General features: G+C 41.3%; 1 protein-coding gene across 1 annotated transcript in view; it reads right to left on the bottom strand.

Moving 5' to 3' along the window:
* Nucleotides 1-757: 757 nt before the first annotated feature.
* Nucleotides 758-20,370, bottom strand: part of zbbx (zinc finger, B-box domain containing) — a 64,916-nt gene continuing 45,303 nt past the window's right edge. Inside the window, exons 12-19 of the mRNA XM_049575895.1 lie at nt 18,489-18,610; nt 18,228-18,286; nt 17,289-17,494; nt 15,953-16,801; nt 10,373-10,599; nt 8,039-8,207; nt 3,065-3,229; nt 758-843 (exon numbers count right to left, since the gene is read on the bottom strand). Coding sequence (XP_049431852.1) covers nt 758-843; nt 3,065-3,229; nt 8,039-8,207; nt 10,373-10,599; nt 15,953-16,801; nt 17,289-17,494; nt 18,228-18,286; nt 18,489-18,610 — 1,883 coding nt within the window. The remainder of the gene's footprint in view (nt 844-3,064; nt 3,230-8,038; nt 8,208-10,372; nt 10,600-15,952; nt 16,802-17,288; nt 17,495-18,227; nt 18,287-18,488; nt 18,611-20,370) is intronic.

The raw sequence follows: 20,370 nt of genomic DNA, 5'->3' as shown, positions 1-20,370 counted from the left end.
AGAGGGTGAGAGACAGAGAAACTATCACAACAGTCAGTGGAATGAGTGGTGTCTCATCCCACTCCACTGCGAGCCACATCAAATTGAATCAGATTGAACATCCATCCCCACCTGCTCACTGTAAATTACATCGAGGCCCCCATTGAGCGGCTATGATGGTGTGGGTGTGCATGTGTGTGTGTGTGTTTGCGTGTGTGCGGCACACTGATTCCTCATGCTGCGTGCTGTCTAACCAGTTTCAGCTCCAGTGTTAAGTCTTTCAATCTTCCATTGTCTCCTTACTTCTCCCTCCCTTCTCTCCTCCCCTCCTCCCTCTCTCAGTGCCTGGCTCTGTCTTTCAACTGGCACAGAACCTCCACTTAGTGTTTCACAACCACCTGCACTGTCAAACTAAGCGGCAAGGGAGGAATGATGCATGCAGTACAGTGCTGCTTACACGTGTGCACTCACACATACACACACCCGTAGACTCAATTTACTTCAATTCCAAAGCAGAGAGGACATAGATCTAGGTGTCAGTTACTGATAAAGCTTGGTGCCAGATTCAAAATGTAGTCAGTGTAAAATGGGAGTGAGATTAAAATCTGATGTCTCTAAATTACCACTATTAAAAGTTCCTTAGGAGGGTCAGATTCTAGGTACAACCGGGGTCTGGATAAAGTAAAGAAATAAAAGGTAAACACTTTGCTGTGAACTCAAAAAGGAGTTCCCCACTCGCAAAGATGCTCAGGAACACTGAGCTATTTCAAGACATTCGTTAATGGCACATGGGAGCCAAAGCACAGATGTTTCGGCGTGAAGCCCTCTTCAGTGTGCCGTCAGACAGCACACTGGAGCGGCACACTGACAAAACAGCACAATGAGGCACGCTGAGTGAGGCAACTTGCCGAAACGCCTGTGCTAAGGCTCCCTCGTGGAATTAAAAATACTGAAAAAATGCTGAGCACCCAGGAGTCCTTCTGATGCTGTTATCAACTGTGTTGAAAAGGCTTTGAGCTCCTGAGAGGTTTTTACAAGTGTGGACCTCCTTTCAAAGCGTTCAACTTTAACTACACGTACTGAGCACAATGTGGGCCTCGGTGCTTTAAACTATTTGCTTTAGATGTGAAAGTGTAAATGAATAAAGTGAAAGAGAGGAATAAAACAAAAAAACAAAGACTTCCGTAAATGCAAAAAAGTTTGAGGGCATGGCAGGGAAGAATGGGCAAGAGACAGCAGGGTTAAATGGTCTGAAAGTGTAGAAAGAACAGAGTGGTTGAATGAGATATTGTATTTAAACACAGTGGATGCAGTATGCACCAAAATTCGTTCACCTCTCATGTAATGAGTCGATAATTTGTGAATAACCCGTGTATTTTGGAAGGCTGTGATCATGTGACCCGTGCAAAGAGGGAGGGGTTCCTGCCTCATGTCCAGAGTGGAATCAGCCTTTAGAGAAGGTAACCCTGGCAAGAGAAATGGTCTCGACTATCTTTAATTTCATGTCTATAGCTGCCCCGAATACATATTTCTATGTCCTGTTGACTTGGGAGCATAACCTAAATACATCTCTGACAGCTTCCAAGTGGAACATAATTTGGAGGTCGGCTTTGAGATCCTCTAAATGTGTGATATTTAGGATTATACAATATAAGATTCTGTGCAGAGCATATATAACTCCTGTTAGATTATCCAAGATGGATGACAAACATTAATATTAAGGCTGGCATAACTGTAGCAACCCAGGTTTTTAATTCCACCTGCTCTGGGACTGTCCAGCTGTTGAAACACTCTGGTTAGAAGTGATATCCCTTATGAGAGTTTTTCAATGTCAATTTCCCAGTGTGCCTCAAAGTATGCTTGCTGGGCCTGAAGTTGGACAATAATGTTGGAGTAACTGTCGAGCACCTAGGTTGCTTATCTACTAAGAGACTAGGGCGCATTCACACCAGGATAGTTCAGGGGACTCGGTTCAGTTGGCTGGGGAACGCCAAAAAATTTCACACCTTCATTTTGTTTGGTTCACTTTCACACTGCACTCTTTAAAGTGGACCAAACCGCCAGGACAACATCACACAGTCATAACAGCTGCTCATTTGGGGGCAGTATTGCCCGAAACATCCACTGACCAGGAAGAAAAAAACGCATGAGGAAGAAGAAAACCCCGCTCATCGATTGGCCAGGATTGAAAACGGAAAAAAAATCCCCTTCAGTCACGGACCTTAATATATTGCTGTTGCAGTTTTTTTTTTTACCTTGATGCGACACTGATCCGCTAACCGATTAAACCTGCGTAAAACTGCTTCTCCTGGTTTGCGCTGTTGTCTTTGTTTTTTTCTACCCAAAATGCACTGCACTCTATGTCACTTCCTCTATTGGGTTCACTTCCTCTATTTGGTTCACTGGATAGTCCGTTTGCTTTTCCCACTGTAAGCAAACTGCACCAGGGTTCACTTGCAGGTGAACCTAGACCCCCAGTTTTCAATCGGACCAGGGCTCGCTCGTTTGGTCCGCACCAGAGTTCAAATGAGCACACCTAAACCTAACCATCGTAACTCTACTTGCTGAAACCTAACCTCCATAACTTAATCACGTGTTAATCACATAACGTTTTGTTATGAATGCATTATTTGTGGAGCACAGGCTCACAGGAAGGGGATCCTGAGAACTGATGAGCAGTGTTAGATACATCACTGAGTAAAACAGATTATCGTCTTGTCTCTCAGGTGTCTAAGTTTGTGTGTGTGTATCAGCATAAACAGATTACTGCAGTGTTTCTGGGATCTGAGCGAGAGAAGTGATGAGAGGACACATTCCTGGACCGACTCCCAATCCCGCATGTGTGTGTGTGTGTGTGTGTGTGTGTGTGTGTGTACAGTATGCTCGTGTTTGTGTTTGAGAGTGATACAGTATAATCTCTTTCAGAAACCTCCGGTGCCAAGACAGTGTGGCTATATGCCGAACTGAGGTGTATTAATTGTGTATGAAATGGAGTTTGGTGTGTGTGAGAGTTAATAAGTGAGAAGCAGAGCTCAGCGAGCCTGAATAGTGTTCACACAGACGGCACACACACGCATACACCTACCAGATGTTCCCAGTTCATTTGCTGATATTTCTCCTCTCCTGGTGGGTCTGGTTGAGTGAATTTGAATTCCACTTGGCTGCATGTGGTTGTCCTTCGTCATTCTAAAAACCAGATGTTGCTCAGCGTAGGTACCGCGGCTGCTGCTTCGCCCAAAAGCCTCTGACCCTAAAAAAATGAGAGAAAAACTGAAAGAGGGCACAACAAATTTGAGTTGAGAAAAAATAACCCACAAACAGTCGGTCCCACAAACGGTCTAAATAAACGTCTAGAAATATAAAATTCCTTTTCTAGAATTATCTTATACAGGAGATTGTCCAACTCTCTCCTGACCTGGTTTTAAAAGCATCCCACCACTCTATCTACATTCACATTCTATATACATCGCCTTTTACATGCTCTTAAAAACATTTGGAATCTCCGAATACAAGATAAATGAAACCTGAAGACACAGATCATGCAAAGTCACGCTCCTATCAGTTTTGACTTATGGTTGGTAAATGGAAATAATATTGCTATCTATCTCCAACAGAGTGTGATTTTGTATAGATCCAATGCATGTAATAACTTTTTGGGAATGACAGTGCACCTGTGATACACAGAATATAAAGCTGCTGTGTGAGTTATAAAATATGGTTTCTCACTGCCATTGTTGTTCATTAATTTAAAAAGTAAAACTGGCGTTTTGGTTACAAATGACTGTAATCAGTCATTTCACTCCGACACTGTGCACTGCTGTCAGTCAGTCTCTTTTTGAAGTCTACCGCTAACAAACAAAAGTCTTCAAATCCTAAACACAGAAGCAAAATCACAACATACTCATTCAAGCTAAAGTAGGAGCAATAAAAAGACGTTGTTGTGAGAGGATCTCAGTTTACACAGAATCTGCGAGCCCAACCTGATCTCACAGAAATATGTGAAGTCACAACCTCTTAACACAGCATAACTAAATAAAAATATTTTTTAACAATGTGAAACAGTTGCAGTTTTGTTATGTTGTGGCATCAAAACTACTTGGTTAGGTTAAGGAAAAGATTTAGGTTTTGGATTCACGGTAAACTACGCAGGGTTTTCCTAAAAAAAACAAAAACAAAGTATAGACTTTTACAAAAACAATCCCTCTTAATCATCACTTATGAACAACTAGGAGTGTGTGGCGGTGTATTAATCTACCGAGAATCTGCCCTCTACCTATATTTTCATCTTATTTTGTTGTGTTGGGTACGTTCCAGTGCACAGATGAGTTGGGGACTTTATGAAAAGGTAGCGAACAAGTGCCAGACGGTATGTAGCACACACTGTGTCTACAAAAATTGTAGATACAGTGCCAAATATGTGCAAAAATAACGAGGCTTTAAAATAAGTACGTTTGTTTATGGACATTTGGTAAGTATATTGAAACTTGACGTCAAGTACGTTAAGTAACGCCACGGGGCAGCGGTAGCTCAGTCCATAGGGACTTGGGTTGGGAACCAGAGGGTCGCCTGCTCAAGTCCCCATGGACTGGTGGCTGGAGAGGTGCCAGTTCACCTCCTGGGCACTGCCAAGGTGACCTTGAGCAAGGCACCGAACCCCCCAACTGCTCGGGGTCTGACCAAGGCAGCCCCCTCACTGTGACATCTCTCCACTTTGTGCATGTATTGGTCCTGTTTGTGCATGTGTGCATGTGTGTTAATGACAAAAGAGTGAAAAAAATGAATTTCCCCTCAGGGGGATTAATAAAGTATATAAAAAAATAAAAATTAAGTGGCATAAGAACATAAAGTACATAAGTACATATAGTGAAAATAAGTCATTGTTGACTTTAGTCTCACATGGGACATGACAAGTGGTCTCCTTGGTGAAAGCCCTGTGTTTGTTTGACCCATCCACCTCCCTGAAATTCTCCATACACAAATTTAGCAGATTTCCTTCTACCTATGGAGTTCTAACCAAGCGGCAACCTCCAATGCTGAAAAGAACCCAATAAGGAAGTGCCAAAAACTGCACTTCATAGAATGGCCCTAATGGGTCCAAAATAGAGTCAGCCCCATAAACCCCCATGTTAAAATGCTCAACTTCACAGCAGAAATAAACATGTTTGCAGCCTGGTACAAAAACATGTTTGCTCTCTATCGCTAATTTTAACATTCATGTCAACTGTACAGGGGCTGAATTTTGTTATAAATCATCTGTTATATATAGAGGCCTAAAGTTACACATATTTAAGGGCGGGGAAGCTTGAGTGACAGGCTGTCTGCTGATAGTGTCCTCGGCTTCTCGGTCAAATCTACCCATCACCCCTCCACAGCTCAACCCCCTCGTCCAAATATGGTCACCTCTCACTCCAATAAACCAAGATGGCGACAGCTGAAATGCCAAACTTGAGCTTTAAAATTTCAGTCCACAAACCAATGAGTGACATCACTGTAGCTACATCTATTATTTATACAGTCTATGGTTGCAACATTAACCATCACTCACTATATGATGTTGTTGAACCACGGATTTCAGGTGTCTACCACGACAAGGATCCCAACTGACTTTCCACTGGCACTGTTGTGGTGCTGGCATGTCACTTTAACACATTACATGCTGCCACCATGTATTGCAGTGTTAAAAGTTAATGGTCCATTTACATATTCCTTTGAGAGCATGCTGATTAGCCTATTGATACTAATAAATATATAAATAGATTCAAGCAAATTAAGCAAATGACATGTGATACATTAATCCATTTGTCTATTCAGCAGCAGCATCTGCACCAAACCAATATTGCTTAACAAGCCTGTTCAGCCAATCCTGACAGCTGCAATGCAATTACTGCTGTTTTCTTCTTTCTCTCCAGTGGTTACCCAATCAATTAATACTATTGACTGGATGGAGAATCCACTAACTAGTCTAAATCAGCTGCAAATGAAAAGTGGAAAAGGGAGCAGAGCAGTCAGATAGCTTCGAAACTCACAAAAAGAAAATGGAGCGGGTTGAAATGGAAAAATGACTCAGAAATGCATACAAAGATACCACCAGAATTCTGTCTGTATTTCATGCATCTGTCTGCTGGTCTTTGATTTCCTTGCTGTTTGTCTGTCTACCTGTTTGTCTCCTTTTCAGTACATCATACTGCTATACAGCTGCATCTATCGCTTCTCTCTCTGTAAAGGTTTGGCCATTGTCCTACCTGTCTGTCTATCTGTCTGTCTCTCTCTTTGGATGCACACGAGACAGAAACTGCACACTAACAACCTCATTTTCTGACTGACCGGGTGACAGGGAGTAAGAGCAGAAAGGAGAGAGAGGTGGAAAGGTAGAGCAGGAGACATATAAAACCTGTTGGATCCCAGCCCTGTCTGGGAAAAAAAAGAAAAGAGTAAAATAGAGGAGACAGATGGAGGGATGGAGGGACATAAATGAGTGCGGAGTGTTGTCAAGGTGATATTCCTCCTCTCTAACCTTTCTCTCTCATTAACTTTGGAGCTTTAACGATGGTGGCAGAGACAGTGCGGGGTTTGACGAGCGGCTGTGCTGCATGGTGCGAGGAGGGTAGTGGTGCCCTTGTGGGAGTCTCTCACTGTCAACCTCATTCATTTAACGCAGACTTGACAATGAAACAGTGAAATGCAGGGCTTCAAGACTTGATGAAAGAAAAGGTTGATGGGATCATTTTGCGCTGCGGCAATTTACTTACGCAAGTAAAGTATGAATTAGAAATCCTAACTGAATGATAGAAGTATAGCTGCTGTTTGAAATGCATGCAATTCAAAAGCCTTGGACAAGAGAGCAAGGTGTAAAGAGCACCACGATAAATTACAGCGTCTGATTTGATCCAAATATTACTATTTTAACTCTGATGCAATTTGGAGGTGGAGGCGAGACTTCCATCAGCCTGGTTGGGCAGTCTCAGCACCTCAAAGTCATGGCCAGTTTACAAATCATTAGTACTTAAGAACATTATTTTTAATGCTCATGCTGTGGGTACAAATAGGAAATCCATCATATACCTAAGGGATACTTCTGTGGCAACAGCATGGTGTACCAGACACAGTTAATGTCAGAAGTTTTAAAAAAACATCTTGTAACAGCATGATTTGTCTGCTGTAGTTCAAGGTGAAACTTGGCATTAAAAGAAATGAGGAGGAGGGAAGAAACCTGAAATCCCCAAACCATTTCAGTATTCTCTTGCAGACAAAGTGTTAGACATAGTGTTAGAAAAATAATGGAACATACGCATTTTTTAGCAATAATGACTGATTAGACAATATGTTTTCAGATGCGTTGCATAAGAACAACACATGCCTTTTAACGTTCTTCTCAAAGGTAAAAACAAAGTAAACTCTGGGTGCAATGTGAAGGACACAGGCATTATTATCTAGTCTTTTCAGCTGAGACAGAAACAAGAAGAAAAGGCTGTCAACGTGTCTTTGTGTTGAAATATAGACTTTCACAAGTTCTGAGTAAACTGTGTTCACCTATAGTTGGAGAAAATGGAGATTATTTCCCTAAATATAAAAAAAGAAGCACACAGGCTGAGACACATGTTCAGGAAAAGGCACACACACACACACACACACACACACACACAAAAATAAAAAAGGCATCTCAGGAAAGCTCCCCTTGGACCCGCCAGTAGTAAATTATCGGTGTTGTCCCCCATCTCTCGTTTTCCACCAAGCAGCCAGCGCTCCTCTGGGTTTAAAACTCATTTTCATCTCTCTTGTAAGCTCTACGTTTTTACATATTTGTTCTAAATCCTATTATGAGGCCTTTGTGATATGAATAACGCTTGCAAATTGGAAAGTATCTCCAGGCAAAAGTTGGACACAGAGGTAATCTTCACAATCTAATCTCTTGAAGCACAAAAACAGTAACGGCACTTCCTGATGTAGTTTATAGGAAAACATGAGCCAGTTTAAAGACAAAAAACGTGGTATAATAGGAACATAAAAATTCATGCACACATGCGTGTACAGCTGAAGAGACTTCCCGTTGATACCGTACCTGTTGGGTCTGAGCGATGGGGTAAAGTTTGGCATGTGTGCAGTGGGTCACGGCGTGTGTGCTCTGGTGTGTCGGAGTGACCGGAATTCATGTCCAAACCCAGAGGCGGCAACCCATCCAGATCACAGAACTGCTCTGATCCAGCCCCAACACTCTGGTTGTGCATCACCTAAGGGGATATGGAAACAGATGGAGAGACGCAGGAGAATGAGGGGTGGAAGGAAGGAGGGGGTAAGTGGTATAAAAAAGGGAATAAGTGGAAGGAGTGAGGCAGAAACACAGATCATGTGAGGATGAGATGGAGAGATGATACACAGAGAAATAGATTATGGAGGGATGTATTGGGGGACATGGGAATAGAGTGAAGAGAGTACAGGGGAATAAGGAAATAAGAGTTTGGTCTTGAGTTTCATTTCACAATTTAACACAATCAGTTCAAAGGACAAACCGAAATTCAATATCAATTTAACTTTTATTAAGAGAGGTGAGTGTGTTTAAATTTGTGTTTTTCCATTTTCTACTGTGTGAATGCATATTAATAAGCCGGTGTCTTTCATTGGAGATTATTCCCCTCGCTCCCTGTTTCCTTTGTTTCCACTTGATGAATTGATTTTTAATTAACCCCTGGAGCTGCTGAGAGCATCTCACAACGGCGTGGTGGGTTAGCTGTTTCTTCCCCGCACAAGTGTCCTCCTGTGAGACGGGGGTAAAATGAGGAAGCTGTGTTTTCGCTGAGATTAGATCTGATGCATTAGCATGCTAGCCGTAGCATCGCGAGACACTGCAGATGGGCCAGGAGAAAATAGGAAGCAAGGCATGTGGGAATAGTGTTGCTAAGGATGAGGAAGGAGCAAGGATGGAGAATGACAAGAGGAAGACAGGGCCGAAGAGAGAAGAGAGGCATAACAATGAAATGGCAAGAGACCAAACACAATGGGACTGTGTAGCCGTAAAAATTGGAGTTGTGCTTGTGCAGACCAATGTCTCTTCACTACAAATAGGATGTAGAAGTTGACTAGCTGCCTGAACTAAAGGGTAAAGGTAAAACAAAAAGGAGGAGGGGCAAAAAAAGGGGACAAAAACGTGGACCGAAGGAAAGATAGGAGGAGCAAGCATAGCAAATACATGTAAGACTAGAGAGGAGAAGAGATTGGGTCCAAAGAGAAAGAGAGAGCTGGAAAAAATGACTATCTAATCATTTTAGGAGCAGTTTGATTCAGATCCAGAGGCCACAGATAACCACCATCTCCACAATCATGAACCTCATTTTGCTCCAGCATTTTAATAAAGCACTGCCCCCCCCCCCTTATTTTTTTTTCATTCCCCTGTCACAGTATAAAGGATTCATACCATTAAATGGCTGATAGGTCATTTGGGACCATTCAAGCAGTGTCTTTTTAATCCACTCTGTTTCTCTTTTCTTCCCTCAGCGGTGTGCACCTTTAACACCATTGCCTTGGGTGTCTCCGAGCTACAGATGAATAATGTAAAGTAATTAGTGTGATACAAATGTTATCTAATAGATCAGGTCAGCTACAATAAGAAACTGTAACTGTATGTCGCTGAAGTCTTCTCATTCTATGGAGCCATTATGTCCAGTCTAATGATGTGGTTCTCTAAAACTCCTAAAACTTGCCCATTTGTTCATTTTATTACCCGACTTGAAAGACAAACTCTAACATATTGGTGTATAATGATTACAGCCTATTTGGTAATTCTTTGATTCGTTTGTTAGCAATCAAATATTTTCCCCCGCTGTAATATCAATTATAACTTTTATCAAGTGAAGAAGTTTGCTGGAGCCCTCATTTAATTATACAAGGCATTCCATTTTTATGCAATTAAAAACTGTGTGTGCCAATAAATGTTCCTGTATTAGTTATGTGCACCTCTGCATTAAGAAGGAAGGGGTATGCTGGCTTCAATAGGGCGGCTGTCAGTGAGACATGTCTTATCAGAAGTAATGAGTTGGTGTCGTACACTTTGAACAAGTAACACGGGAACAATGATTTCATTCTCTCTAATATTTCATCTGAGTGCTTTTTTCTTTTGGCATCCCCTTTTGAAAGTGGTTACCAATGGTTGCAAATGGACTAAATTATGAATTCAATTTAGTAGGCTTTTGTTAGTAACACTGGTTTAAAGTGAAATCGCTTTTGTATTGACGCCTGCTTGTCAGCTTTGGCAACCCCCTGATAAAATGTACTTAGATGTGAGCCCCGTAAATGCAAAATATTTCTTGCGCTCCCCATAAAATAGTGCTATCAGAGCTCTCTAGCTCAAGGTTCGTCCTCCAAGAAGCAAAAAGCATGTGGGAATATGGAAACATGTTACCATGGATGGTTCTGACAGCTGTTCTTGCTCATCAGTCTGCAAATCTTCTCCTCTGTCTGCATCTGCTGGAACAAAGGGATCTTCTGTATGAGATGTGGCAGGATTCCCTTGCTCTTCTCTGGATCTCCCTCTTGTTAAACGTCTGTGCATCTGTGCTTCTTCGTCTGAGGAGTCTTCGTCGTGTGGATCCAGACCCAGGCTATCATTGGACATTTCGTCACCACTGTCTTTATGAAAAATACAGACATTTTTAAGACCTTTATCAACACGTATAATCTACATATGGCTCAATTGTACTTTCAGTGTGAAGAGTACGAACACATTGACCGTCCCTGACTCATCAGGCTTTCAAACACTGAAACATTTTCATCTCTAACATCCTGTGAAAAATTTAAAACGTGATGTCCTTGACATTACCACGCACGCGTCAAGCTCTAATAAGCTAATAAAGCAGGCTTTCAGTGCCAAACTAGTCAAAGAGCTGTGAAGAGAAGGATGAGGAGGATGAAGGAAAACACAGGGATGATGGATGAAGAGAGGAAGAGGGGTAGAAGTGTGACTAAGAGAGGTAAAAGCCAGAAGAGGAAAAGCTAGGAGGGCATGGGGCATTTTTGAGCATCGCAGTTTACAGTTTCCCTGGTTCTCTTTTTAAAGCTCAGATTTTAGCACAATTTTTTAATTCTAAAGAGACAGTAAAATATTCCCAGAAGCTTCTGGAAAAAGAATTGCTCTCAGCAAACCATGGCCTATGCACACACATTCATAACTTCCGAATGTGCACAGACACACACACACTGCGTACTTTAGCAATTCAGCAAAAACACTTCAAACAAATTGCTCTCATATGTGTATCTAGTACTCTAGTATGAATACGTGTGTGTGTGTGTGTGTGTGCGTGTGTACACCTGCACGTATGAGTCAGAAGTGTGTATCTGCATCAGTGAATCCAAATGTGTGTGTGTGTGTGTGTTTGTGTACTGTATACTAAAGGGAATTTAGGGTCATTCTTTATAGTGTAATTACCTCCCTGTCTGTTGTAGCATTATGTCAGGTATTTACTTAAAACCCTAATCAATATTAAAAAAAAGAGGAGAACACTTTTTACGGTTGACCTAAATTGGCTTTGACAGCCCAGTGGAATAAAGGGAGGCCATTATTGCTGAGATCTACAAGCATTTTCTTCATATAAACTGCCTGGCCTTTGAGAATTGTGTTGAGGCAAAATGTAGCATGATAAAGTGTTCTATCAGGAATCACTTTACTCCAAAGACCTGGGCTTCCCCATCATAATTTCTCTTGTTTGTTTGTAACCCAAATCTAAGTCCCCAGAAATACTGTTTGGTCTCTGGAAATCTCACCAAATAAAAGTGCCTTGAAATGCAAATTGTGTCAAAATGATTTCCGCAATACAACCAAAAATAGAATGTATGATGGAGGTATACTGTAGAAAGTAGTAGTAGAAAGTAAGGATATTTAGTTGGACGGGTATATAGAACATTTGCTTTTAAGATCTGGCTACAGTACATCTAACTCCAGCCACATTGTTTACTGGCTTCAAAATGTTTTTAACACTTATTTAAACTGGCTACTTGGAGTTTATATTTCATCTGAGCACAGTCTTCTTTTTGTTTGTTCTTTTGAAAGTGGTTACCAGTGGTTGCAAATGGACAAAATAATGAATTTAATTCAGTGGGCTTTTGTTAGTAACATTGGCTGGAGTGAAATCACTTTTGTACTGGTGCCTGATTGTCAGCTTTAGCAACCCCTGATAAAATGTACTTAGATTTGAGCCCTGTAAATGCATAATTTTCCCTGTGCTCTGCAGAAAATAGTGCTATTAGAGATCTCCAGCTCAAGGTTCTTCCTCCAAGAGGAAAAAGCCTCTTCAGAGATCACCCTGGTAAGAGTTGCTAGGGTCAAGACATTTGAATCAGCCCACTCCACTAAGCTCGAGTTGACTGATTCATCCAGCAACGTGACATGAACAAAACATTTTCTTTGTTAAAATAAAAATAACAACCAAAGAGCGCTGCAGGGAGACTCAATTAGCCAAACAGCACCACGGGCAGGACTATGGCTCATTTATGCTCAACATTAGATTTGGGGATGTAGACGGACAGAGCCTTTTGTCTGTACTTTGAGTTCAGTTAGTCCATATTTGTGCATGTTTTCTGAAAGCTTACAGATACAGACGAAACGTAGCAGTACCACTGGAGATCGTGGAAGCAGTGTAGCATAGTTCAAGCATGATACAACCACAGGAGACGACAAAGAAATCTACGATGCTGCCTCTGTTTTAAGGAAATATATTACGACCTCCTCCATCGTCTCATTTGATGTTGTGTGGAACTTTTGTTCCACTCTGCTCTTTAGTGCCATCTATTGGCTGTGTCTGTGCCATCATAAGGGATTCATGGAAGTATGAGAGCAGTGACGTTAATGTTTGAAATGGAAGTATCCATTTTTGTACATAAAGGGAGTATAAATTAGCCTTAACACCTTCGTCAAGTTGTTGTCAAGGGATGTGCTGTAACCAGAGAGGAGTGATAACAACAATGGTGAGTACTATGGACAAGACAGATGCTGCCATCGAGGCTGTTCTAAATCGACATATATTCTCAATATCGATTGACATCGTAGTTTGTGTTACTTCACTTCGCTCCACTCTTAAAACCCAGCAAAACAGGTATGCTGGTATGGATATGCCTTTGTGTGAACTTGGTGAAATGGAGTTAGATTCAGGTGGATACTTTGGTCTGTAGTGACTGGTTAGGGAAAATCAAACTCCGCTTCCCAACAGAATTGGTTTGAGTGGCCGCAATGCGACAGTGAAGATGGAAATGGAGTGTTAGGCGTTGACAGTTCTCTCTGAAATTCAGCAATGGTAGGATCCTAGCTGATAAGGAACACGCATAGACAAAAACAAGACAGACATGAAGAAATATTATAATACAGCTGAGTCACTGTGAAACTTTTGAGTACAGTGTGGGTGGCTGTTAAATTAGATATTTGTAATATGTGACAACAGGAGCGATGAAGGTCAAAATTCTAGCAGCACTTGTTCCATAGCTAAGAAATTTAACTTTAAAATTCAACACACTTCAGTCTATTATCATGCTCCTCGTATGCCTTTGGGTTCAAGTTGTGCTCACTCTTAAAACACCAGTGGCCTTCTTCAGGATAATCAAGAACTTAATTTTAGAATTACATTCAGTTTTTTGTTAAGAATTTAAGTGATCAGGCCCAAACAAATGTGAGGCCTTGATAATAAGGTTGACCTTAAAAATACATCCAGTCGCTTGAGTTTTCACGTTCAAGACTGCTTCCTAGAGTCTCGCTCTGACAATTTCAAGATCTGTGCCACCACAAGACGGTTTTAGAAAATGCTGAGTATATGTGGAAATGTTCTTTCCAAATCACATGATCTTAGTTAGAGCTGTTAATTATATGAGGTGTAAATTGGCAAATGCTTTTTGAATAATGAGGAGAATCTTTCATGGAGAACTGAATCTCAGGAGGGACCAGCTGAGCAAAGAACTGTATTATTGGCATATTCATGAATGTAGGAGGACTGAATTCTGATCGCATGTGTTATTTATGGAAATAGTGAGGAGCTTTGTCTCTACTCTTGTTGACAGGGAGTAGGCGTGGCACCTGATGTTGCAGTTGTAGTCACTGCCCCCAATTAGATACACACTTTGAGATCTGTAGCTGAAGTCCAAAACATACTACTTTCACAGAGCCGTGATGCATGGGGCTGGGTATCATTTAAAAAACACTCAAATACCAGTACAAATACCAGTACCCTTTAAGTCAAACCGATTTTTTTCTACTTCAATTGATAGCCACAATGTGGGTAACAGACCCTGTCCTAAGCTATCTTCATTTAAATTAAATACAATTTAAGTTTTAACATACAAAGATAAGTAATGTAATGTGTAATGTAACCGCCTCTTTTACCTAAAGTCATCAGCAGTTCACTTTCAAATGTTTTGATGGCGTCTTCGCACACTGAACTGCCAACTCCATCAAATTTGTCATGCTCAACTTCACCACATTACAAACTGTATGGGTTGTTGCTGCTGCAGCAGTTGGTCAATCACATGTCGCTTTAACGTAAAGAATGCTTGGAGGGGTTAGCTGCAAGTAAACCCATATGAATAATCATTTTCTTTCTCTAGGTCTGCAAAACGACAAAAAAGATCAAATGCAGGTAATGTTTGAGTGGAGACATTTCAATACTACTTGGTACTGGGTTACGTCCATACCTTAAAGGTATCGGGTACGAATATCGAGTCCTACTGGTGCGTCATACAGTTAAGAAGATCAAGTGAGGTGATGAAACAACCATAACAAGAACAAACACCTGACTGCATGAAAGACAGATTAAGCTTGGGACAAACCTGACTAGCAGAAACCTACAAAGACTGGACAGACTACACATAACAATTGTTTATACACATTTGCTCAGATTTTTTGTCTTTGACGGTCAGGAAGACGCGTAAACCTGACAACTGAGAAAATACACTTAATGACTGTTCAGTAACGACTGGAGTTCTGGCGGTAGACGACCTTGCAAATCCCATAAGAGAGCCAATTGCTGCGTTCTTTTGACAAAGCTGGACGGCACCCAGCAACTTGCACTGTTTGCATGCAGGGTCGTTTGTGCTGAGAAGGCCAAAAAGGAGGTAAAATGTACGGTTTGGGTATGATACTAGATAGAGAGCGGCGGGCAACACAAACTGTATAGTCTACTGAAAGAATTGGAGGTAAGTGAACTTTGTAAAACAACGCTAGCATCAGGTAAAGCTGCTTATATCCCTGTATGTCCCCCTGAGGCGACACACATAAGTGGCATCATCAGTCAAATATCAAACTAGTTTAAAAAATCTTTTTGAGAACGACTAGACCTACAGACTTAAGATCAGAGTCTGTACATATCACACTCTATGGGCCCTGTTTAAACAATTTATGGCACATAGTTTAAAGTGAATGGTGCAAGTGCATTTAGGCCGTGTCCAACCACTTTCCTAGTTAAATGGCACATGATCTGGGCACAAGGTAAGGCACAAGGGGCAAAGGGGTTGCTATTAGTCACTTGATTAATCATAGGTTTGTTTGGGATGTAACTTAAATTCAACCAATCAGAGTGTCATCACCCAATCCCTTTAAAAGCCTGATGCGCCTACCCCTGGCACTCTATTTACATGGTAGACTTGGGAAATAGGAGACACAAGCAGCCAACAAAATACCGCAGCGCATTTGCTACTTAAACAGGTGCAAGACAGGGCCCTTTATGAGTTGAGTCTGCTGACTGAACACCAGCTGACCCAGACTGGAACAGACCTGGTCCATGCTCAAAACACATTCAATATCTGCTCAACAGCCTCACGTGAGTCCCTGCCTATTCATCTCTAAGAAATCTTCAACGAATTTTTGACTGATTAAAAAAATATTCAAGCCCAGTGAACTTACCAACCATTATCAACCATTCATTATCCACAAAGTAACTATTGTGTGTCTAATTTGTGCTTTTATCACCATCTAAGCACCATCTGTGCACACACACAATTCACTTACCTTGTGATAGCTCCTCTTCCTGCTCCATTTTCAGTGCTGAGGGAGGATACTGGATGAGATTCAAGTGATGTAGAGGAAGTGTTGGGACACACTGTGTGTCCTGATGTGATTTATGGTCATGAGAGATGGGGACAGAGGACATAAACACTGGAGTTGGAGTTGACCCGTGTCTGGAAAATGCATCTGGAGGGGACTTGTTAAATAGAGATAAGCTGGATGAGGTTTTTACAGGTGGACTTGGCGCCAGAGATTTTGGTGGTGGGCTTGGATTGGAGGACACAGGTGACAGAGGTGGCTGGAGTCGATTCTCTGATAGGAGAGACTGAGGGTCACAGAAGTCATGTTGGAATTGCCTCGGGGACTCCAGATTGCTTGGGGTCGATTGGGAAAGCTCCAGTGATGAGATTGGTTCTGGGCATAACTGGGAAGATTGGAGTTGTTCTGATAACAGAGATGGGTCTGAGCCTTTTTCTAATGGTGTTGAATGGTAAACTTTAGGCAGTAAGGTTGAGTCAGTGGAACTTGATGGTGAGACTATGAACGTAGACCTAAGAGGGAAGGTTAAGGATGGAGAAGAGGAGATATGCTCTTCTGGGAGTGGGGATCTGGTACTAGCCAAAGGAGAAACATCAGGTGAATATGAGACAGAGGAATGGGAGGATTTAGGGATCTTGGTTTGGGAAAGTGCCGATGAGGAAGAGGACAAACGTGTTGATCCATGGTCAGGTGTTGATTTCTGGACTTTTGGGGAGCAAGTGGGCTTTTGTGACGTTGAGGTTGGTGTCTTGATTGATGTCTTTGGAGTCCTGGGAGTGGGGCAGGTTGATGGTTTACTTTTAGAGGGCAATGCTGTGCAAAACATAAGACAAACAACAATAAGGATATTAGATGCTTTTGCAGGCATGTGGTCGCATAATCTTTTCATTTAAGTTTTTCACTGGCATTGGGATTATTAAATTTGCCCTTGAAAATACACTGCCAAACACTTCCCTAATCTACTATGTCTTTACCACCCTCCTGAAATAGATGACATCATGATGGGGTCTAATCACCAAAGACTTTTCACATTTCTCATTCTTCTGTGCACATGTAAATAAATATTCTTGTCTCTCAGAACGAGTCTCTCTTGATCGAACTGTTAAATGGAGCCACAGTCAATTTTGTTTGATTAAACAATAACTGAAGTTCTGTCAATGCCAAATTTTTCTTCAACATTTCCATAATTTCTAACACCTACAACAATATCTAACACTACACCTGTTTCTGTAGAGAATACTGTAAAAAAAACTTTCCCTTTTACTCATCGTTACTAATAGAAACCCCTCATAAAGCTCACATTTAGTCGAGTGTTCTGCTTGTGAACTCTGGGGCTTAGCTACATGGAACTGCTGAACTGCTTTGGCTTGTGCTGGTGCTTTGGGCTGCCTGGATGGTTGTGCCAGACTGGGAGAGGAGCAGCTGACTCTTGAGGACCCACTATTGGTTGAGGCTGTTTGGGGTACCAGTGTTTCCTTATTCAGGACCTGCTGCGCAGAGGAAACCCTGTGTGGAAAAAATTTGGGAGAGTCCAGTCCACATTTTCATGGCTGCACATAACTTCACTGACACTACAATTATTATACTTCAGAAATATTGGCAATCAAAACAGATTATACTTCACAAAATTCCTTATTAAGTACCGTCTGAATTTTAATGTATGCTTGTACTTTTGTGATGTTTGATTTTCAATTCAATTCAATTCAATTCAATAAGCTTTACTGGCATGACATTTCTTATGTGTTGCCAAAGCACAATTACAATTTAAGACAATTTAAAAAGTTAAAATTCAAAAACAGTTTACAAATACAAAGACACATTTTAAAGGAAAAATAAATCATTAAGTGAAGGAGTAAATAAAAAGGCAGAGTGTGATCTGCGTTGAGATGAACTATATGTTGTTGTGTTGACTGTCTCTTGTTGTGACATGCATTGACATATGCTGCATCTATGGCGCTGACACTATTTTCTGTTTACTGACACCAGCCTCCACAACACTGCTCTTTCTTGTACATCATGCCAAAATGTCTCATATAATATGAGTAGACTGGACGTGACATAAATTATCATCTTTTACTTTGTCTCAAAAGGAACAAAATGCAAATTTTGATCAAGCGGCACCTGCTTTTCACCTGACTGTTTACCAACTCCTGTATGTAGTTACTTGCTGCTTGTCTGTAGATGAAAAGCCGTAGCCAGTTATGTGAATGTGGTGGGTTTCTTAAAAGTTTTGGCTCACTTGCTGTTGTTGTCTTTCCTCTGTTCAGCATCAGATCCTCCATTTATGTCTCTGTCTGTCTGTAGAAAAAAACAAAAAACAAAAACAAGCACACACGTGAATAAGACAAAGACAGAGACGGAAAGAAAGAATATGCTGGTGTCTGTGAAGCCTTGTGCGCAGCTGTGTGTCTACTCCCCCATTTGCCTTGTTCAAGTTTCAAGTGTGTGTTCATGCAGGTAAAGCACGTTTGTTAAAATGAAATGCTTCAGTCATTCTCACCTCATCCAGGACTTCTATGACGAGGCACGATTCAGGTGTAGTAATCTGAGGCTCAGCCCTGCCCCTGCTGACAGGGACGGCAAACAATGATGCACAGTAGCGACGAAAATCCTCCTCCTGGGCTATAAACACACACACATGTAATCAAGAAGGGGCAAGAGGCAAAGAGCCATGTTATATGTTGCAACATGAGGGACTCAGAGTATTTGGTTTTGTTTGTTTGTTTTTACGGCTGCTACCGTAATTTTTATTTTAGCTATTGTGAGAAGAACATGCAAAGTCATGGAAATATGACAATACAGTACAGATTAATTAATGATGAAGTTATGGTTGATTCAGGAAGTCAGTCAACATTTGCACTGACAGAAGCATCCATCATTATACTTGCATACTGGCCAATATATCAATCACAGGTGAAATCTACATCCCCTCAGCATTCTGTTTGACCCTCAGGTCAACACTCGACTATCGGCGTCTAGCCAACTCATCTATCAAGCTTTTGATTGAGCACTGAAGGTGACTTAGTGCAAACTTCAATGATACCCGATGGACACAGCTTTGATAACTTCTATCACTTAATTAAAAACATTAAAAGCAAAATATACCAGTTGAATTATAACTTTACAAACATGTATTAATGATTTATTTTTGTGTTTTCCTTCACTTTATGAAGTGACCTCCAAGTTTAAGATCAAAATTACTTGAGCTTACAGAGAGCCACTCTTCTGTCAGTTTTAATTAAAAATAGCCGGTCAATTAGAGCTGGCTAATGTGATTGTTTACAAAGGCGTAAACCGAGTCGAAAATTGTAACAGCATAAAAAAGAAAGCCGTGTGCTACTGAGTGGTATTTCAGGTGGTTGTTTCCCGAACCTCTTATCACTTTCCTCCCTGTGAGAGAAACCAGTGGACATGCCAGGACCCTTGATACCAATCGGGACATCTTCTTCTCTTACACCCTCCTCCTCGAGAAATCAGAGGTCGGGGTCACCGAGAGCTGCACACTTGGGTCTGTATTAATGTATTATCTTGTTTCTGTTGAAAGATGTTGCTGACACAGCAGGGGATGAACAGCGGTTTTCCTTCTGAAGACAGCACACATGTGGTGATCTACAGTCCCTGTATGTCTGTGTGATTATCTGTGTTGATATTGAGCAAAAAGCTACAGATACATTGAGCTAACGTGGTTATTTTAAACTCGATAGACACATAAAACATTGAATATTTAGAATATAATTTACCATGCTGCACAGTAATTTCTTCCTGACAATATAATAATAACCCTCTATGAAGAAATCTCCTTCTCTTTGCCTTTAGTCATAGTTTTTGCAGTCCGTCTCTTCCTATCGTTGTTTCACCACTCCAACTTACCTGTCTGCGCCACCTCCCTATCTCTCTCCCTCTCATACTAACAATCCTTCTATCACATCACCACATGGGTCTGACAGCTCGGGAAAATGAGAATTTAAAACAAGGGAGAGCTCCCCACATGATGCCGGAAAACAGCTTTTATTATTCATGGACACACACATAGCCCACCCTTTCATATTCAAAGGCAGGAGAGGAGGAGAAACTCCGCAACCTGTTGTAATTGGCATGCGTCGGAAAAGTTTGAAGCAGGTGGAAGGAATAGTTTATCAGCTGCTGAACAGCTCTACATTTCCCAAAGACGCCGCTGTCTTCCTCGCATCTGCATATCGCTGACACAATGGAATATCAATTATTTAAGTGGGAGCAGATAAATGAAATTCATGATGTGAATTGCTGTGTTTTTAGTAGACAGGGATGGGTATACTTAAGAGCTGGAGTAAGATAACCACATTAAGTATGAATAGTTTGAGAAAGCCGCAGAGATGTGACAGAACAAGAAATTGCATAAGATA

This window comes from Epinephelus fuscoguttatus, linkage group LG5 (assembly GCF_011397635.1).
Source record: "Epinephelus fuscoguttatus linkage group LG5, E.fuscoguttatus.final_Chr_v1".
NCBI lineage: Eukaryota > Metazoa > Chordata > Actinopteri > Perciformes > Serranidae > Epinephelus > Epinephelus fuscoguttatus.
This window is presented reverse-complemented; position numbering and strand designations above follow the sequence as displayed.